The 21,811-nt window shown below is 44.9% G+C and overlaps 1 protein-coding gene across 1 annotated transcript in view; it reads left to right on the plus strand.

Moving 5' to 3' along the window:
- LOC149473738 (caspase-8-like) overlaps positions 1 to 20,353 on the plus strand; it is a 124,235-nt gene extending 103,882 nt beyond the window's left edge. Inside the window, exons 7-8 of the mRNA XM_089670360.1 lie at positions 11,421 to 11,913; positions 18,345 to 20,353. Coding sequence (XP_089526486.1) covers positions 11,421 to 11,913; positions 18,345 to 18,504 — 653 coding nt within the window. The 3' untranslated portion in view covers positions 18,505 to 20,353. The remainder of the gene's footprint in view (positions 1 to 11,420; positions 11,914 to 18,344) is intronic.
- Positions 20,354 to 21,811: the final 1,458 nt, after the last annotated feature.

Here is a 21,811-nt window from a genome sequence, read left to right on the forward strand (position 1 = left end):
CCCTGCCGTCATCGATTGGTTGACTCGGTCGTCTTCCTCTTCCCAGGTCACCTCTGACACCTACAGCCAACGGTCGGTGGGTACGTCAGACACAACCGTTAGTTGGCATGGCCCGGGAGCAAGCCCACTGAAATCACGTGTCCTCGACCTGCCCCTGTCCTTTGGTGTTCCCTCACCAAGCGAAGTATCGCATGCTGTGGGCTCAGCCCCACTGTACAGTGAGGAAGAGCTAACAGAGGGCGGTCAGGAACGGGGGGAGACATCCGCCTCTTCAGCAGCCAGGCGAAGAAGTACTGGCGAGGAGAGTGGCTCGGTAGCCGGTCTAGAGACAGGTCTGTCTCCTGACCCACACGCAGCCGAGGGGGCTAGTAGTGACGCGGAGACCCTAATTGATGATGATGAGGCTGATCGCACTTAGCAGCCTCGTCGTCATCAGGCTATTGCTTCCGCATCATCAGGAGAAGAGGGTGCCAGCTTGCCAGCGAGCAAAACAGTCGGTGGGTTGCCCAGGAGGCAGCAGGGTCGCAGCAGTGTCAGTGGAGCCAAACGGCCATGGAGTAGAGCACCAGCTCCACTGCAGCCTACCACCACGGCCAGTAGTGGTGCCGGTGTGCACGGAGGAAGTAGCAGTCAGCCAGTGAGGAGTAGCGGGGGCAAAGTTTCCTACTCGGCGGTGTGGCAATTTTTCGTCACGCCGCCCGAGGAAGTAAACGTAGCCGTATGTCGACTATGTGGCCAGAAAGTCAAGCGTGGCCAGGGGGCCAATGTTGGGACTACAGCGTTGCGTCAGCATATGCAGCGTCGCCATTCGGTGGCCTGGGAAAACCGTGATAAAGATACGGCGGTTCTGCCTGCCCCAGCCCCCGCTCCATCACCCGCTCCGTTACTTGCTCCGTCACCCGACGTCAATCGCCCTCTATCAGCCAGTCAAGGCTCCAACACCTCTGCTGAGGGGAGTTGTCGCTCGTTGGCATCTTCCGCTCGTTCAGATGCTCCTTCTCCTGCTACTCCTCTTCACGGATTCCGTCAGCAGTCTTTCTTGGAATCCGTTTCCAAGAGACAACAGTTTGCGAGCACGCACCCGACGGTGCAGAAGCTGAACGTCCTCCTGTCCAAGTTGCTGGTGCTGCAGTCCCTCCCTTTCCAAGTGGTGGACTCAGCACCTTTCCGAGAAATGATGGCTTGTGCCGAGCCGCGGTGGAGAGTGCCAAGCCAGCATTTCTTCGCCAAAAAGGCAGTGCCAGCCCTGCATTCACATGTAGAAGAGATGGTGGGCCAGTCTTTGAGCATGTCGGTCTCTGCCAAAGTGCACGGCAGCGCCGACGTGTGGAGCTGTAACTACGGTCAGGGACAGTACATGTCATTTACGGCCCACTGGGTGAACGTGGTGCCGGCACAGCCGCACCAGCAACTTGGACAGGTCACGCCGCTTTTGCCTCCACGTTTGCACGTCCTTGGTCCAGCAAAGATGTCCGCCTCTACCACCTCTTCTTCGCCGTGTCCTCAGCCGCCACCCCCGTGCCAAGTCCCATTACCCGACCGGCATATCACATGTGCAGGGCGCAACGGTGTCACGCTGTGCTGCACCTGGTATGCCTTGGCGAACGTAGTCACACAGGGGAGGAACTTCTGAGTGTAATGAACAGAGAAATCGACAGATGGCTGTCTCCGCGCAAACTGAAAATCGGAACCATGTTGACCGACAACGGAAAGAACATGGTGTCTGCTCTGCGTCAAGGAAGGTTGTGCCATGCGCCATGCATGGCTCACGTGTTCAATCTGGTTGTCAAGCGGTTCCTAAAATCCACCATCCCACTGCAAGACATCCTTAAAATGTCACGTAAACTTTGCATGCATTTCAGCCATTCCTACACCGCAAAGCACACCCTCCTTGAGCTGCAGCGGCAGAACGGAATTCCACAGCATCGCCTGATCTGTGACGTTGCAACAAGGTGGAATTCAACCCTACATATGTTAGACCGCCTTTACGAACAGCGAAAGGCCATCACCGATTTCCTGATTTACAAACGGATAAAGGTACTCCCCTGTGTAACTTAGATGTCAGCCATTGGCAGCTCATGCGTGACACCTGCCGCTTGCTCAGGCCCTTTGAGGAGGCCACGCTATTCGTGAGTCGGCAGGACTATGGAATGAACGACGTCATTCCTCTGTTGCACGTCCTGGAACAAATGCTGTTAACAATGGCTGGTCAGGGTGCGGTAGACGTGGCGCACAGATCTCAACGCCACATGACCCCTGTGGGGGCAGGACAGGAAGAAGAGGAGGAGGTAGAGGAGGACATTGGTGCTCAGGAATTACTGAGTGAAATGGGTGGTTTTTCCACTCAGCGGACAGGAGTGGAGGAGCAGGAGCATCTGGTAGAGGAGGAGGAGGAGACAGAGGACCCAGACGCACCGTGGCAGTATGCCGTGGAGATGGAGGCAGGGAGTCCCTCGCATTCCTTGGCACAAATGGCCCATAGCATGCTCGGTTGCTTGCGTAGCGACAGCCGAATAATAACCATCAGACAGAGGGATGACTTTTGGCTGTCCACCTTGTTGGACCCTCGCTACCGTTCAAAAATGGTGGCCTTTTTCACACCTGCTGAGAGGGAGGCCAAAATAAAGTACTATAAAAACCACCTATGTAGTCATGCAGTATATAGCCCTATCGGCCACTTTCTGGCATCCAGTTGCTGTAGCCCCCATCACCACACTGTGCCACGGGCCCCTGTACCGCCTTCTCATACTGCTGCCAGATCCATCCTCTGCCATGTGCGTCTTTGTCGTCTGCTCACGCTGCTGGGTTCCAGTTTTAAACCTAGGCCTGTGTATGGCTTCCGAATACTGCTGCCTCCACCGCCACCCTGCGCCATGTGCCTCTGTCGTCTGCTCACGCTGCTGACGGCTTCCGCTTTTTAACCTAGGCCTGTGTATGGCTTCCGAATACTGCTGCCTCCACCGCCACCCTGCGCCATGTGCCTCTGTCGTCTGCTCACGCTGCTGACGGCTTCCGCTTTTTAAACTAGTCCTGTGTATGTCTTCCGAATACTGCTGCCTCCACCGCCACCCTGCGCCATGTGCCACTTTCAGGTCTCCTTACACTGTTGGTGGGTTCCATTTTGTGATAGGGTGCTGTATGGCCTTCCATTGCTGCTGCCTCCACCGCCACCCTGCGCCATGTGCCTCTGTCGTCTGCTCACGCTGCTGACGGCTTCCGCTTTTTAACCGAGGCCTGTGTTTGGCTTCCGAATACTGCTGCATCCACCGCCACCCTGCGCCATGTGCCTCTGTTGTCTGCTCACGCTGCTGACGGCTTCCACTTTTTAACCGAGGCCTGTGTTTGGCTTCCGAATACTGCTGCCTCCACCGCCACCCTGCGCCATGTGTCTCTGTCGTCTGCTCACGCTGCTGACGGCTTCCGCTTTTTAACCTAGGCCTGTGTATGGCTTCCGAATACTGCTGCCTCCACCGCCACCCTGCGCCATGTGCCTCTGTCGTCTGCTCACGCTGCTGACGGCTTCCGCTTTTTAAACTAGTCCTGTGTATGTCTTCCGAATACTGCTGCCTCCACCGCCACCCTGCGCCATGTGCCACTTTCAGGTCTCCTTACACTGTTGGTGGGTTCCATTTTGTGATAGGGTGCTGTATGGCCTTCCATTGCTGCTGCCTCCACCGCCACCCTGCGCCATGTGCCTCTGTCGTCTGCTCACGCTGCTGACGGCTTCCGCTTTTTAACCGAGGCCTGTGTTTGGCTTCCGAATACTGCTGCATCCACCGCCACCCTGCGCCATGTGTCTCTGTCGTCTGCTCACGCTGCTGACGGCTTCCGCTTTTTAAACTAGTCCTGTGTATGTCTTCCGAATACTGCTGCCTCCACCACCACCCTGCGCCATGTGCCACTTTCAGGTCTCCTTACACTGTTGGTGGGTTCCATTTTGTGATAGGGTGCTGTATGGCCTTCCATTGCTGCTGCCTCCACCGCCACCCTGCGCCATGTGCCTCTGTCGTCTGCTCACGCTGCTGATGGCTTCCGCTTTTTAACCGAGGCCTGTGTTTGGCTTCCGAATACTGCTGCATCCACCGCCACCCTGCGCCATGTGTCTCTGTCGTCTGCTCCCGCTGCTGACAGCTTCCGCTTTTTAACCTAGGCCTGTGTATGGCTTCCGAATACTGCTGCCTCCACCGCCACCCTGCGCCATGTGCCACTTTCAGGTCTCCTTACGCTGTTGGTGGGTTCCATTTTGTGATAGGGTGCTGTATGGCCTTCCATTGCTGCTGCCTCCACCGCCTCCCTGCGCCATGTGCCTCTGTCGTCTGCTCACGCTGCTGACGGCTTCCGCTTTTTAACCGAGGCCTGTGTTTGGCTTCCGAATACTGCTGCATCCACCGCCACCCTGCGCCATGTGTCTCTGTCGTCTGCTCACGCTGCTGACGGCTTCCGCTTTTTAACCTAGGCCTGTGTATGGCCTTCAATTGAAGCTGCTTCTGCTCCGCCACTCTGCCATTGGACTCTTGATAGTCGTCTCCCCACGCTGCTGCTGGGGGGACTTTTTAACATAGGCCTCTGTATGGCCTTCAATTTTAGCTGCTTACGCTCCGCCACTCTGCCATGGGCCCCTGTACCGCCTCCTCATGCTGCTGCCAGGCCCGTAATCTGCCATGGGCCCCCGTACCGACTCCTCTTGCTGCTGCCAGGCCCGTAATCTGTCATGGGCCCCTGTACCGCCTCCTCATGCTGCTGCCAGGTCCAGAGTGTGTCATGGGTCCCTGTACAGCCTCCCATTGCTGCTGTCTCCATCGCCACACTCTGCCATGTGCCACTTTCAGGTCTCCTCACACTGCTGGTGGGTTCCATTTTGTCATAGGGTGCTGTATGGCCTCCCATTGCTGCTGCCTCCACCGCCACACTGTGGCTCCACACTCTGGTTTTGGCCCCGTGACTGCCCAAATGAGTGAAGTGTGCGGTGATTCTAAGATCGACGGCACTCATCTGCATGTCATACTGACTGACAGTATTATTTCTCTTCCCCAGCAGACTCCAAGGGCATTTAAATTAAAGTTACAGTGTTCTGCACTAATATAAAGGCTCTCTGAAGCCTAGAAACACCCTTTTTATAAGTTAAATTCGCAGCGAATATATTCGGCACGAAGCGAATTTAATCGGCGAATTCGGCGAATCAGCCGAACCGAATTTTTGAATAACTCGCTCATCTCTAATAATGTTCAATACATGCAATGATTAAGAGAACTGTCAGAAACTTCAGATCTAATAGAAGAAATGAGGGTCAGAGGGTGTGCACATGCTACATTTTTTGCTGGGGATATGTTGCAGCAGACAATGTGAAACTAGGAATGTTCTATTGTCTAGTAGAGATCAGTGCTATTACTTTAATCAATGTTCCCACTGCAATTTACTGACCACAGGTTGGGCACTAGGGCTTTATATAGTGGGATAAGGAGCTAATGTTGGTCTCTGGTCTGCAGCAGGACTACAAGATGCAGGGAGAAGAGAAAGCACTCTCCTTGGGGTGGAAAGTCATGTCGCTTAGGACCTGCAAAGGACATTATGGAGCATTAAAGCAATATTAAACTCAAAACCAAAAAATATTGCAGCTTACCACTCATTAGATGTGGCGACCACATTAGTTTTCTTTTTTTAGACCTTTTTTGTTCTCTTTTTGGCCATTAACATTGCTCCTGTATTAGGATGCTTACACTCTGGATGAAGGAGTAAACGACACCTTTGAAGTTTGAAACCAAACTCCAGCCAGAACTGAATAATTATTTACAACAATGAGTTTTGTTCATTTTGGGATAAAGGTATTACATAAATAAATAAACGTTGATCACTGTAAGCACCCTTGTCAGTGGTAAATGGTTTTGTCTCAAACCACTAACTGCTACATTTGCAAGATAGCTTGTTCTGTTGAAAAACAACAGACTTACTGGCTAGATAACCATGTGAAAATGAAGGAAAGAAAACCTAAAAAAGAAAATGAATGAAGCCATCACATCTAAGAATTGTTAAGCTGCAATAAAATAAATGTTTGTGTGTGAATTTAATACTGCTTTAAGTTGTGAGCAATGCCATAACACCCTCTCCTGAGCATTTAGTTGTGTTGTTATGTTAGTACAGCCAGAATGTGGACAATTTCATGTTTTGCTATGTTAACCTATGTCTATGCCATGTATAATAGAATGCAAGACATGGGTATGGACAAGTTAGTAATGGTTTCCAGTAGGGTTGCACCAATACCGGTATCAGTGTCGATACTAAGTATTTGCATGAGTATCGGTACTCTTGCAAATGCTCTGATATCCGAAACCGATACCTTCATGCTCCATTCTTTCAGCTGTCAGTGGGTTCCCCTGCTGACAGCTGAAGTGTAAACAAGTCTGGCAATTGGAGCTGACAAAAAAGAAAAGTAGCCTGCCAATGTTTATCAACAACATGCTAAAACAGAAAGATAAAAAGATACATTGTTCCTTTTTGTATCTTTCTGTTTATTACTCTACAGATCAAAGGGATGAACTGCCATCTGCAAATTAAGTCAATTAAAAGCAACTTGTCAAGTAAAAAAAAAAAAAAAAATTTAATTAAATGTTCCTCTGCTTTAACCCCTCATTAATCCTTAATTAACTCTAAGCAGCCCTAATTAACTCCTTATTCTCCTTCTTCATTTAATTATTTTCCTGCTGATTTTTTTTTGTTGATTTCTATTTTTATAAACTAATAATAATTAAAACTTTTTTGTTGTTGTTTGCATTGCTCATTAATATTTTCTTGTTCAAATTTTTTATTGAGTTCACAGGGAGGGGTAACATAGATAGAACAAATAAAGTATACAATATACAATACTCATACAGTGAGTTATCTTGGGAATATAGTATTAACAGTAAACCTCAAACAGTAACAGGTAAGAACTGGTGGGCAATAGTAGGCGGGGAATGTGTGGGAGGGAGAAGACAGGGGAGAGGTGTGCGACTCCGCGAGTAAAGAAGTAAAAGAAAAAAGGGAGCTTTAAGAGTAGAAGGGGAGGGTACCAATATAATTGGAAGTGCTGGTTACGGGGTGAGAAGAGATTCATCAAAGTTAGACGGTAGAAAATGTTCTACCCATGGGTCCCAAATCATCCTAAATTTAGGAATAGTATTCAAGACTGTGGCTTCTACTTTAGCGTGGATCATCGCCTGGGTTACCTTGTTTCGAACCGCAGTAATGTTACGCGACGTAGATTTCCACGATTTGGCAATGACCTGTTTGGCAGCTGTGGTAACCTGTAAGAGAAGCTTAAATTGTAGCTTCGTAACATCAGGCGGTTGCAGGTTAAGTAATGCTGTTAGTGGGCTAGGTTGGAGGTTTTTCGCACTTAATAAGGAGAGTATTTTGAATACTTCCATCCAGAAGATTCTGACGACTGGGCACTCCCACCATGTATGGAAGAAAGTGCCCGGGTCTATGCAACCTCTGAAGCATGCTGAAGGAGAGTTAGGGGTATATTTAGCTATTCTTGCTGGTACTAAGTACCAATGGGTCAAGACCTTGTAGTTGGTCTCCAAAGCCACAATATTCTGCGATGACTCCTTGGTGGTATACCAAATGTGGTCCCAATCCGAGGGGTCAATCTGGTGGTCCAGGTCCAGATCCCATTTCCGCGTGTAAGAAGGTAGGGAAGCTACAGCCGGGGTTGTGAGAAGAGAGTACAGGTATGATATGAGGCCACGTCTGTGGGGGGTCTTTATAGCAAGTTCGTTCAAAGGAGGACATGGCTGGTGTTGGATTAGCGACCGTTGCGTAAGGGGCGTAGAAGTGTTTCAATTGCAGGTAATGGAATATTTCTGAAGGCGGAAGTGCATGAGTTTCACATAGTGAGGCAAAGGACCGAAATTTATTCCTAAGCATGAAGTGATGGGCTTGGGTGAGATTCGCAGCAAACCAGCGGTTAAAAGAGTGCGATGAGGGCCAAGCCAGAGGGAAGGCTGAGTTTCGGATATAGGAGAGGATTATGCGGTGACTGTAGAAGATAACGAGATTTCAACTTATCCCAAAGATGTAAAAAATGTAAGGTGATGGGGTTAGTAACCAGGCGGCGGTCTATAGGTCTTAACCAGAGTAGATTAGCTATGGATAAGGGATCACACTCAATCGATTCCAGGATAACCCATTGCGGGGTTTCATAGGTAGCATGGTATTTTGGCAGTTGGGCTATATGGGCTGCCTGGTAATATTTGCTGACATCTGGAAGACCAAGACCGCCATTAGACTTGGGAAGAAAGAGGGTGGAGCGAGGGACACGTGGGCGGATCTTACCCCAGACATAGGAGAAAATGCGGCGATGCAAGGTGTGCAGATAATGAGCGGGCACTGAAATTGGAAGAACTCTAAAGAGGTATAAGATTTTGGGGAGGATGGACATTTTCACAACTGCTATTCTGCCTAGCCATGCCAGTGGGAGGGAGGACTATTTGGACATGAGTGCAGTAAGTTGAGCTAAAACTAATTAATATTTTTACACCTTCAATATATATTTACGTTTCACATTGAAAAAAGCACACAATTGAAAAAAAAAAATGTATTTCATATGTAAATAACTTTTTAATGCTTTGTACCAGAATCATAATTTTAGTGTCATTTAAAACAGGTCATATTACAGAATAAAATGTACACTTTTTATGTGCAGTTACTTTATTTATTTTTAAATTAGCACTGCTCAAAAAAAGAAAAAGTGCTTTTTTGTAATTTTGTTACATTTAATTGTCTACGGATTTTGAAAAAAATATAATTGTTACAATAAAATAATCATGAAAAGAAAGCCTTGTTTGTCTTTAAAAAAACAATATGTGTATTACGTTGTTATCTTAAATAATGACAAAGTTATTGCTGATTAAAAAGGTGCATAGCAGAAATGTAAAAAATGCTCTGGTCCATAAGGAGTGAACAGGTGTGAAAGCCGTAATGGTTATCGAGTGGGGCCGCCGTGTGCTTAACCACTTGCCCTCCAGAGGATTTATCCCCCTGCCTGACCAGGCCATTTTTTGCATTAGGGCGCTGCATTACTTTAACAATTGCACAGTCATGCAACGTTGCACCCAAATTAAATTTATGTCCTTTTTTCTTCCAACAGAGCTTTCTTTTGGTATATTTGACTGACTGACAATTTTGAGAAAAAAAAATATATTTTTGACTTTTTGCTAATAATCATATCCAGTAAAAAAATGTAAAAAATAAAATTTCGTCATAAATTTAGGCCGAAATGATTTCTCCTACGTCTTTGCTTAAAAAAAAATCCCAATACGTGTAAATTAATTGGTTTACATGAAAGTTATAGCGTTTTACAAATGGCAGTATATATACTGGGATTTTTTTTTCTTTACTAGTAATGGCGGCAATCAGCAACTTATAGAGGGACTGCGTTACTGTAGCGGGCATTCTGACACTGGGGGGAACTAACTTGGTGTCCTTGACATCCCCAGTGGCACCAATACAGTGATCAGTGCTAATAAAAAGCACTGACACTGTACTAATGACACTGGGCAGGAAGGAGTTAACATGTGGGGCTATCAAAGGATTAACTGTGTGCGGACAAGAATAGCAGTGTGGGTAGATCACGCACCCCCTACCCGGAAATACAAAATCATATATATATATATATATATATGTGATTTTGTGCACCCGTGCCACTCTGTAGCAGTATTACTGCTATAGGGGCGGACGGGAATCGGTTAATAACCAATCACTCACTCAGTTGTCAGCGGGGTTCCCCTGCTGACAGCTGAAGTGTAAACAAAACAGTTGCTCCCAGTTATTGGTAATTGGTATTGGCGAGTACCAAAAAAAATTATATGTACTTGTACTTGCTGTAAAATAATGGTTTCGGTGCATCCTTAGTTTCTAGTCTAAGGTAAAGTTCAAAGAAAAGCCACTTTTCAGAACTAAAATGCTTACCTACTTGCTCAAACAAGGTGGCCAATGTGGTCCTGGCTGGCCACTGTCACCTTTTCCCTGGATATTTCCAGGTGCCAGGTTTTCAACCTTTTGATTGGCCATTGGTGGAATGATGTCATGATGCGCAGGGGAGTGTGCATTTAATAGAAGACTGCAAGCAGGAAGGTAAGTGTTATTGCAGAACAGACATCGCATGTCTCTTGTGCAATAAAGAGCTTCCTGCTCACAGGTTTTTATCATTTCCCTTTAGTTCCACTTTAATTAGTGGAAAGGAGTGACCCTCCTCACAGTGAATGTTTTTTTTTAAAGATAGTTTTATTGAAAAATACAAACACAAGCAAACATAACTTTTATACAAACAGCGTACAATACAATGAGAAATTGTCCATGCAGTATATCACACAATCTATCAAAAGACCATCAAGTAATATAGTAGCCACAGAGTCTACCCATGGGGTCCAGATCTTATGAAATTTCTTAGGACAAGTTCTATCCTTATATGTCAGTTTATACAAGCGAGTTGCCTAATTACCTACAATAAACCATTTACTTATTGTGGGGGGCGGGGTGGTGGTTGTAAGGCGGTGAAAGTTAACCTCTCATGGAGTACATGCCAGGTGACAAGGGTCGTGGGTATTTGGTTGGACTCCTGGAGCCCTAATTTGGACCATGTTAAACCACAGGCCTGTGTAGGAAATGTTCCAGGCATAGGGGGCATAGTGTGGATTATGGTCAGGGGTATACGAGACCTCCAACCACCCTCGGTGCATGTGATGTCTATGGGCTTGGCCACTGAATACTATAGGAGTAGCTCTAGAAGCCCTGTTTGTAGTTGGGGCCCAAGCTGCATGTCCAGACACGGGAGCTGGGCAGCCTACTTACACACTTGTTCCAGGTCAGTGCAACTAGTATATTCAGGTGAGAAATGGCCACTCTAAAATTACTCTAATCATAAGTTTTGTTTAATGCTATAATCAGAGACCTTTTGACTTTAGCATTGTTGAAATATTTCTTGAGTGTTAGGTTCACAAATGTATTTCCCTTGTTGCACAGAGTTGCTATTTAAAAATGTAGTGTACAGTATATCTAAAGCAAAAACTTTTTTAAATTATTATTTTACAATTGCCACTGGAAGAGGAATACAGGAGACATCTTTTTAGTGGCAACAGTCTAAGAGGTGGTTTCCTCTTACATTGTAGACGTTTCCTCTTACTCTCTGTCTTGTCATCCAAACAGGAATAAAGAAAAATCTACCCAATTGGACACAGAAAGTAAAACCTAATAGAGGTTCTGACTGTTTCTTTTGCTATCCAAAACTTTAAACGTTTAAGCTTTAAGTATGCTTTAAAAGGTTTATACTGTTTAGCTTTTGATGAATGCACATTTGATTACTTTAGTTAAATGCATGTTCATGATACATTTTCTGTTTTTCTTTAATTGTATACCATAAGAAATCTCATTCTCTCTGGCAGAGTTACTCAGTGAAGTGTTTTCCAATCTTGGCTTCCGTGTTGAGGTGAAGAATGACCTTGATGGAAAAGAGATTTTTGAGACTGTTCAATCTTACAGCATGAAGGACTATGAAAAGAATGATTGTTTTATCTGCTGCATTATGTCCCATGGAAACAAAGGATTAGTTTATGGCACAGATGGGCAACGTGTAGCCCTCAGGGATCTTACCTTTTGTTTCAGTAGAAGCTCATGCTGTTCATTGGATGGGAAGCCCAAACTCTTCTTTATCCAGGCATGTCAAGGACAGCAAACCCAGGAATGTGTACCTGTGGAATCTGATGCCTGTAATGCCTCACATGACACTGATGTGACAAACGTTGACCTGATTCCAGGTGAACCAGATTTCCTGCTTGGGATGGCCACCGTATTGGACTGCTTAGCCTTCCGAGACCCTAATGAAGGCTCCTGGTACATTCAATCTCTCTGCAAAGAGCTCAGTGCAAATTATCAGAGGTAATATGATATACTGTGATTTTTTTTCTTACTTATAGCCATTAGATAACATTTGCCCAATCTAATTTGATCAGGCAAGGATTTCATATGTATACGGGTCAGGAAAATTCTGAGTAAATCCTTGCAGGTCACTGTAGTTTACATGGCTCCACCAATTTGTTGCCATTAACACTCTCTCTATGTGGGAGTAAAGTTAACTGTTAAAGTGGGATGAACAGTGACTGCTAAAGTAATTAGTTTAAAATGCACCATATTTGGAAAAGTAGGTTCAACGGAAGAATAGACATTAACATTAAAGTGGTTCTGAAGGCTCAAGTTTTTTTATCTTCATGCATTCTATACATGAAGGTAAAACACCTGTGTATAGCAGCCCCCGCCAGCCCCCCTAATACTTGCCTGAGCTTCATCCCGATCCAATGATGTCCACAAGAGCCTTGGTTCTCCTGGGACTTTCACTCCTCATTGGCCATTGGCTCCTGCTGCTATCAGGAGCTAATCAGGAGGGGGCAAGGCCAAACTGCCGTTCTGTGTGTGTATGGACACTCAGAGCAGTGGCTTGGGAGCTAGCCTGCTTGGGTGCCCCCATGAGGGCATCCAACAGAAGTGTGGGGCCAGGAGCACCGGCGGGGGGACCCAAGGAGGATCCATGCATGCATGATTTTCATTTCTTGGTGTTATTTGCTCTTTTCAAAGGAAGTTTATATTAAGGAAACATGGATGCTGCATATTCTAATGTCCTTGTAAAAATGACAGGTGCCTGGGTTGTTCTGCGATCTTCCAGCCTCAATACGTTCCAAGACACTAACCAGTTGCAAGCATGCAGCCAATGAAATGATAGTGAAGTCAGAATTCTTGATATGCATTCTTTGGATGAACCCAATAAACAGGCAACTAGTATATTCATCAGTGGCCGCTTACATATTTACACAGTATTTGTTTTGTTAAGTAGAACTCCATGCAAAGGGCCAAATATACATATGAAATACATATATGGGAGCTGTTTTGCCTTCCAAAGGATTTATATTTCAAAATTTACAAAACGTTTTTACACAACACAGCCCTGTCTGAGAAGACCTGATTTTTATCTGCTGCAGTTAAGTCATACTTACAGATCTTGTTTCTCACTCAGCCTGTGACTGGACTGTATAAATAGATGTAGGATACTGATGAACTCATCTCTCTCTCACTTTGCTCTCTTTTCCTATCCACATGCTCCTTGCTGGCATATGAGCAAAGCAGCAGAACTGACTTGCTCCTTGTGCTCCCTCTCCATCCTCCAGTCTGAGTTCTGCTATAGAGGGACTGCAAGTCCAATTCAGATACTTAAAATGCTTGCAAATGCATTTAAATAAAATCTTACAAACTTACCCTATTTTATGTGTTGTTAATCTTACAATAAATGTATAAAATCAGGTACTAAAAATCAGATCTCACCATGGTGCCACAGATACCCATATTATTTCAGTTTAAATTATGGTGTCATGGTGCCACAGATGCCCATATATTGGAAGTTTAAATTAAAGCTGAAGTTAAGGTATGGCAATTGTTCTCTAGCTTGGACCAATGTAGGTACAGTATCTCCCAGAAGTGAGTACACCCCGCACATTTTTGTAAATATTTTATTATATCTTTTCATGTGACAACACTGAAGAAATGACACTTTCTACAATGTAAAGTAGTGAGTGTACAGCTTGTATAACAGTGTAAATTTGCTGTCCCCTCAAAATAACTCAACACACAGCCATTAATGTCTAAACCGCTGGCAACAACAGTGAGTACACCCCTAAGTGAAAATGTCCAAATTGGGCCCAATAAGCCATTTTCCTTCCCCGGTGTCACGTGACTTGTTAGTGTTACAAGGCCTCAGATGTGAATGGGGAGAAGGTGTGTTAAATTTGGTGTTATTGCTCTCACTGGTCACTGGAAGTTCAACATGGCACCTCATGGCAAAGAACTCTCTAAGGATCTGAAAAAAAGAATTGTTGCTCTACATAAAGATTAGGGTATAAGAAGATTGCCAAGACCCTGAAACTGAGCTGCAGCATGGTGGCCAAGATCATACAGCGGTTTAACAGGACAGGTTCCACTCAGAACAGGCCTTGCCATGGTCGACCAAGGAATTGAGTGCACGTGCTCAGCGTCATATCCAGAGGTTGTCTTTGAGAAAACGTATGAGTGCTGCCAGAATTGCTGCAGAGAATGAAGGGTTGGGGGGGGGGGGGGGTCAGCCTGTCAGTGCTCAGACAATACGCTGCACACTGCATCAAATTGGTTTACATGGCTGTCGTCCCAGAAGGAAGCCTCTTCTAAAGACGATGCACAAGAAAGCCCGCAAACAGTTTGCTAAAGACAAGCAGACATGGATTACTGGAACCATGTCCTGTGGTCTGATGAGACCAAGATAAACGTATTTGATTCAGATGGTGTCAAGCATGTGTGGCTGCAACCAGGTGAGGAGTACAAAGAGAAGTGTGTCTTGCCTACAGTCAAGAATGGTGGTGGGAATGTCATAGTCTGGGGCTGCATGAGCACTGGGGAGCTACAGTTCATTTAGGGAACCATGAATGCCAAAATGTAATGTGACATACTAAAGCAGAGCAAGATCCCCTCCCTTTGGAGACTGGGCCGCAGGGCACTATTCCAACATGATAACGACCCCAAACACACCACCAACATGACCACTGCCTTGCTTAAGAAGCTGAGGGTAAAGGTGATGGACTGGCCAAGCATGTCTCCAGACCTAAACCCTATTGAGCATCTGTGGGGCATCCTCAAATGGAAGGCGGAGAAGCGTAAGGTCTCTAACATCCACCAGCTCTGTTATGTCATCATGGAGGAGTGGAAGAGGAATCCAGTGGCAACCTATAAAGCTCTGGTGAGCTCCATGCCCAAGAGGGTTAAGGCAGTGCTGGAAAATAATGGTGGCCACACCAAATATTGACACTTTGGGCCCAATTTGGACAATTTCACTTAGGGGTGTACTCACTTTTGTTGCCAGCGGTTTAGACATTAATGGCTGTGTGTTGAGTTATTTTGAGGGGACAGCAAATTTACACTGTTATGCAAGCTGTACACTCACTACTTCACATTGTAGCAAAGTGTCATTTCTTCAGTGTTGTCAAATGAAAAGATATAATAAAATATTTACCAAAATGTGAGGGGTGTACTCACTTCTGGGAGATACTGTATGTACAGTATGTGCTATACTTGTCTGATCCCTGTAGGAGTTGGAAGTCACTGTAGTAGGCACTGCTACCACAATGATCTCCACTAACTTCTGGGTCTTGTGCCTAGTTGCACAAGGTGGAGAGGCAGGGCTATGGTGCCACAATATCCACCTCGTCCAATTAGAGAATGCTTTGGATTAATTGAGGAAATGCAAGATATACTATATGTCTGTATAGTAGCCTGAATGGTGCCTGCAATGAGCAAGTGACCTCATGTGTTCAAAATGCATCAGTGCAGCAGCTCAGCACAGGACTCTGAAACTAGTGAAGGTCACTATAGTAGTCATGCCTACTACAGTGATTTCCAGCTACCACAGAGCCCCCAAAGGAATGGCATATAGATTCTTATATTTGTCCAGCTGGACCAATGTAACTAAGTAAAAATAGCCATACATAAACTTTAGCTTTAAAACTGATTTCTAGGTATGCCTATTTGTGCATAGTTACATTGGTCCAGCTTGAACCAATGTATGTATGAATGTGTCATATCTGTCCAATCCCCATGGTTCCCATGATTTTCAGCTTCCATGGGGATAGGCCAGGTATGACATATGCATACTTACATTGGTCCAAGCTGGACCAATGAAACTATCCAAAAATATGCACATCTAGAATTCAGCTATAAGGTGTAACTTGTACCCATGTATGCAGTAACCACAGTCATATCTTGCTACAAAAAGAGTGATTGTGGAACCTAATGTGAATTTGTATCTAGACTATGCACATTAAAGTACCGTATTTACATATTCTGAACAAGCAGTAAAATCACTTTAAAAAATCCATAATCCACCTCCGTAGCTATAGACATTGTGGAGAAATGCATCTTTAAAGTGCACAACAGAGGTATTCAGAACACAGCTCCTCTTCTCATATTTTATATGGAAGCAGTGGTGTCAGCCCTGCAGCGTTCCAGTGTGAATCTCAAGTGCTTGTAGGCTGTTAAAACGGACTGTTTGGAGTCTATGTTATGATCTCTTTTACTGCTTGTTAACAAAATATAAACATTAAAGCCCATAGTCTGGGCACAGTTGCACTTAGTCAACTAAGCCAAGAAACCAAATACTGCTTGAGCAAGTCAGGGTAACCTATGCTATATAGAAAAGATAGTCTCAGGCATTCATATGTATGGAAGGGCTGCTTAATAAACATGGCAGTCCAAGTGCTTTTATTGCATAATACGTAGCCACCACAACAATTCTGGTAACACAGTTTTACAGTATGTTAACATGTGAGTTAACGCCCCCTTCTGGTCAATTTTAACATGTGAGTAAAGCTGCACTCTAAAGCAGGGCTTAAAATTTCAAGTTCCGAGCTACTAACCAGGTCTTAAGAGTTACTTGCTACCAACAAACACACACAGAGACAGCTGTACACACACACAGACATGTATACACATATACACACACAGAAATGTACATATACACACACAGAAACATGTACACACATGCACAGAGACACGTACACACACACACACATACAGACACATGTATACACAGACAGGCACGTACAGACACGCATATACACAGATACATGTACATACACAGAAATACACATGCACAGACACATGTACATACATACACAGACAAATGTACACACAGACACATGTACACACACATATACATGTACATACACACAGACACATGTACAGATACACACATGTGCATGCATACACACACACACACACACATGTACACACACACACGCAGTTAAGTGCTCTCTCCTCTCCCCTGAAGCCACCACTGGCTGACATAGAGGATCATGTGACCAGAGTGAGCTGAAATTAGGTAGACACACACACACACACACAAAACCCTATAAAAAGTTGCAGTACTTCGTTGTTCACTCACAGATCCGGGTACTGCACTTTAGGGGAGGCAGAGAGCACAGCACACACTCCTTCCTTTGCTTTCACTGCGCTCAACTATTAAGCAGTCTGACGGCTCCCAGTGCCACTGACAGATCCGGCCTGAGCTCCGAGCCTACTCAGCAAGACGGCCCTGGGAGACACACTCGCCCCCACCATAATTTCCACTCGCCATTGGCGAGCAGGCGAGTGTAAATTTCAAGGCCTGCTCTAAAGCATCCTTCAACTCTTTAACAAAGCTAAAAGTTTGTTTTAGCCTGGGTTCACACTTGTGCGATGCGGCACATCGCATGTGATTCGTACAGGAACCGCACCACATTCCTGTGCAAATCACATGCGAATTCTGTGCGGTGCGATTTAAGCCATACATTTTGTATGACTCAAATCGCACTGCATCTGCACCAAAAAAGGTGCAGGACCCTTTTTTATGTCACCACTAGAATCAGATTGCATGGGTGTTCACACCCATGCGATCCGATTCTGCACATTGCACCACATTTTGCAAACCGATTTCAGGATGTTGTTAACTTAACATACACACCCTCAGCGGTTCGCATGAACGGGGTGCAATTGTGATGCGGTGCGAATTCCGCACAGAAACCACTGCAAATTCCATACCGTATCAGTGTGAATGTGGGCTAAATGTGCATCCAACATTTTGTAGTCCCTGTCTGAAGCTAAAGGGTATTCTAGGGCTGTCCAGAGCTTTTTAATGCTTATAAACTGAATGTTGAACTTCACTCTCTCATTCAACATTGACTAGTTTGAATCCTTATGCTACTAGCATTAGTAAATAGATAGGAAAGTATATCATATTTACATGTTGTAAGCAATTTTTCAGGAGGGGAGGAGGTACTTTCTCAGCTAAGCATACCTTCCTACCTGTATGTCTGAACTAAGGACAGATGGATTTCTGAAGTAATTGCTACACAAATCATCTGCCATTACTCAAGATGGCCACTGCCAGATATGTTAAGGGGGTGTTTTTCTAATTGATTTGTCAGCAAAATAAAGCATAGAGAAATGAGTGGATGGGTGGGTTTGATTTGAATATTAAAATGAATGAAATAGCACTTTTGGTTTGTGGTGCTCGGATACAGTATAGTTCTGCTTTAAGGTCATCATATTGTATTTTACAACTTAAAATTATACAATGTCTGTGATTACAAAACTGTCAGTCCCTTGTCTGCTGTGAATGCCCCTACATTGGTTTTCCACCGATTGTGACAGATTTAAATAATGACATTACAATGCTGATTATCACAAAAAGATATGAAATAGCAATTATTGGCTATTATGACATACATACAATTTTTCACCTGTTTTCACTTGTCTCCTAGAGGTGAGGACATCCAATCCATCCTTACAAAAGTAAATAAGCAATTGAGCAAGAACTGTGCGCCATATAAAACACAAATGCCACAACCCTGGACCACTCTCAGCAAAAAGCTTGTCTTCAATCAACCAGCCAGTCCTATGATCCATTTTGTCACAAACTGACTCTGGTGTGTAACATAAATATGATAAAACCTGTGAACAGTGTTTGGAAAGAGTGAGCCATGCTGCTTCATCTCACTAAACAGTGTCTCTTAATTCATTGATCTCTAACTTACTTGATACTAACATTTATAGGTAAGGCTGATCCAGAGAATATCTGATTGCATCTCGAGGGATCAGGAAGGAATTTTTTCCCTTGCAGAAGCAAATTGGATCATGCTTTGCTGATTTTTTTGCCTTCCTCTGGATCATCTGTGGGTATAGGATTATTACTTTTTTATATGGTTGAAGTTGAACTGGATGGATTTTTGTCTTTTTTCAGCCAGACTAACTATGCAACTATGTAGCTGCGAACTGACTGTGTAACTGTATTCAGAGTTCAAGTCCCAGAAGGGGAATCTGGAGTGTAACAAATTACAGCATCGCACATTTCTTCAAATGAATGTGAAACCACTGCAAGATTGCTGCTAATAAAAAAAAAACATTCCACTGTACTTACAAAAAAAAATACTGCCCCTTCCTGACAGTCCAGCTGAAGATTCTAGTGTTATCAAGGTCCCTGTGCATTGCTGGGGGCCTATTCTGCTGTAAATTCTTTAAGAGCAAAAAGAGAGGTTTCATGGAGGATCTGATCTGGAGGTGTCACTGAGGAGACTGGGAAGGAGACATCAAAGTCCCGAAGAAACTGAGTACAGACCTAAGAGAAGGATCCTAGTGACTGTTGCTGCTGTTAACCCCAGATCACTAATATTAAAGCTTGCCTGGCCTGGGACATTGGTGATGATGTCCTTCTGCTGAACCGACTGTCCTGAGATGTAGCTGCAAACAGAAGAGAGTCCTCACATTCTTGTTCTATGTTCTGGAGTTCCTCACAGCTTCCCTTAGCCCCATCCAAGTTAATATGCAATAAACTTTAAAAAGGCAACTGCTAGACTGTTTACTGAGCCAGAGGAATGAATGTTGCCATTTTCCTGGCTGCCACTTCACTAGTGGGAAGAGCACTTGGGACACAATCAGTGGCCCTTTCAGGGGTGAGCGCTACATGTCAGTAAGACGTGCTCCATCCCCTAGGCGGATTACATGCTTGACTGACAGTCCACTCCGAATAGTATGGAAGGGGAAAGAATGTACATCTAAAGCAATGTCACAGGACATGAGATGTGCTATGTCTAAGCTCTGCCCCTTCAATGCTGTGCTACACTGAAAATAAGGGCAGTGATCACATGATCTAAGGAGAGAAAAGGGAAAAAAAGGTACAAACAGCACATTGTATATACTTATGCGGCTGTTGGTGTGCCTTAACTATACAAGAAGTACCATTTTAAAGTGATAGAAACCTTCAGTTTTTGTGCATTTTCAGCTGCTGATTTAAACACTTACTGAATATCCAACTTCCATATCCTTGTCTATGTTCCAGTTTAAGCTGGTTCCATTACTGTTGCCCCCAGTTTCCTGTTTCAATGTGGCTTCATTCTTTTGCAGCATTATATAGAGTCATTCTTGCATACAGGAAGTAGAGTTGTGTCTCCCAGCACTGAGTGCATCAATAGAAACACACAGCCCCATAGTTTAGGATGACTAGGCACTCCCCTGCTCCAGTCTACATATTCCAAGCTGACTCGAGACTGCATTGTCCACTGTTAACTGCTTTTGTGTGAAGAAGGGAAGTTCAGGGAAGCAGCACTGGCAGAGCAGGAGCCAGCAACATTGAAACGTTGTAAACTGCAAGTGCTGGGTTAAGAATTTTAACAAATGGTGTACTGGGAATGTTTATTTTACTGTGCTCAATGTGGTAGGCTACAAACTACTGAGGGTTTAATACTACTTTAATAAAATCTGATTTGCTATGTTACTTTACTTTGCACATCATTTTTAAAAAGGATAACAATGTGAGGGTAAAATTTATTTTTGTCTTCCTAAAATAAATATTAATGTACATACTGGGGTAACAGTTTATTTTGGATTCTATTATTGTAGCACTACCCCTGCAGGAGCCGCTAAAAGATTTAAGTTCTCTGTTTGTCACTGAGTCTTGGGCCGAGCACAACCCTGCTGAAAGCACTAAGATATCTTGGCAAGGTAGCCTCTTGGCTGTCGCACAAAGAAAGAATATGCACACACTTGTAAAATAAATGATTAAGTTGTATTAAGGTCAAAGAGTAGTATGGTAGGCAATTAATACAATCAACTAAACTATTGAAAAACAAGGTAGTGTAACAAAGGAATAATAAAGCACAATACAGTACCAATTTAAGACATGCCCACCCATCCTGCAAGACTGAAGATGTAAACAATAGGTCTAGGACTGTGAGATTTTACCCACATGAGCAAACAGGAATAACAAATACAAGGCTAACTCACTTGCAGGCCCTCAATCAAAAGAGGCTTCAGGACTTAGGCTTTAGGCTTCAGGAAGACTGTCAAAGCTATCACCAGCAACTAAAACTATGTGTTGGGTTCTTCTGCCAGCTTCGTGTCAGGGCAGGAGCTGTGGAATGGACAGGCAGGCCTAATGGCAGGGTCACACACCGACTGACGACAACCACCACCCACAGACCGGAGTCCCTCAGGGAACGGAGTCTAAGCCCCAGACTGCCCTTCACCAGGGCCCCTGATGGTGGGGAAGAACTTGACGCAGCCAGGGACCAGGTCACGGCCCCCGAGAAACCCCAGCTGCAGTAATGGCCACCGCCAATGGTTTATAGCTGCTAGGAACCAGATAAGAACGATAGCATAGTCGGACAGGCCGGGTCGATAACAGCGGGACAGACAGTACAGAACGGTAGACAAGAATACGCGGGTCACAAGCCGGGTTCAGCAACGGGAGGTCAGATAAAGGGATAAGGCTGAGAATAGTCTTAGACAAAGCCGAGTCAGATTCCAGGAGAGCCACGAGAGTAGAACCAGAGCTTGCAACAACACTATCAAACAGGACACGAATGCAAAGAGCAAGTGCAAACAACAGGCTTAAATGTGCTCAACCACACCCCTCTGGGGGATGGACTGCAGAGGCCTGAAAGCATAAAAGGCTCCCACCATGCTTTGCAGAAACCCAAGATGGATGCCAGCACATGGAGCAGCATAACCTCTGGGAAAAGGTAGGACCTTGACACTTTGTTGGGGCCCTTCGTTGGTGCACAGTGAAAGATGTAGTCCTGATAAGATGCTGAGGAAAGCGATTAATCCCTTTTGGTGGCAAAGTAACTTGCAGAGTTCTCCCTAATATGCAGAATTGGTAGGAAAAGGTCACTTTAAGAATGTTGATATGTATGCAATAGTCACATTGATGGCTTAATTGCTGGCGCCAGTC

Source organism: Staurois parvus, unplaced genomic scaffold (assembly GCF_062004578.1).
Source record: "Staurois parvus isolate SC_StPar_1 unplaced genomic scaffold, SC_StPar_1.0 ptg000011l, whole genome shotgun sequence".
Classification (NCBI taxonomy): Eukaryota; Metazoa; Chordata; class Amphibia; order Anura; family Ranidae; genus Staurois; species Staurois parvus.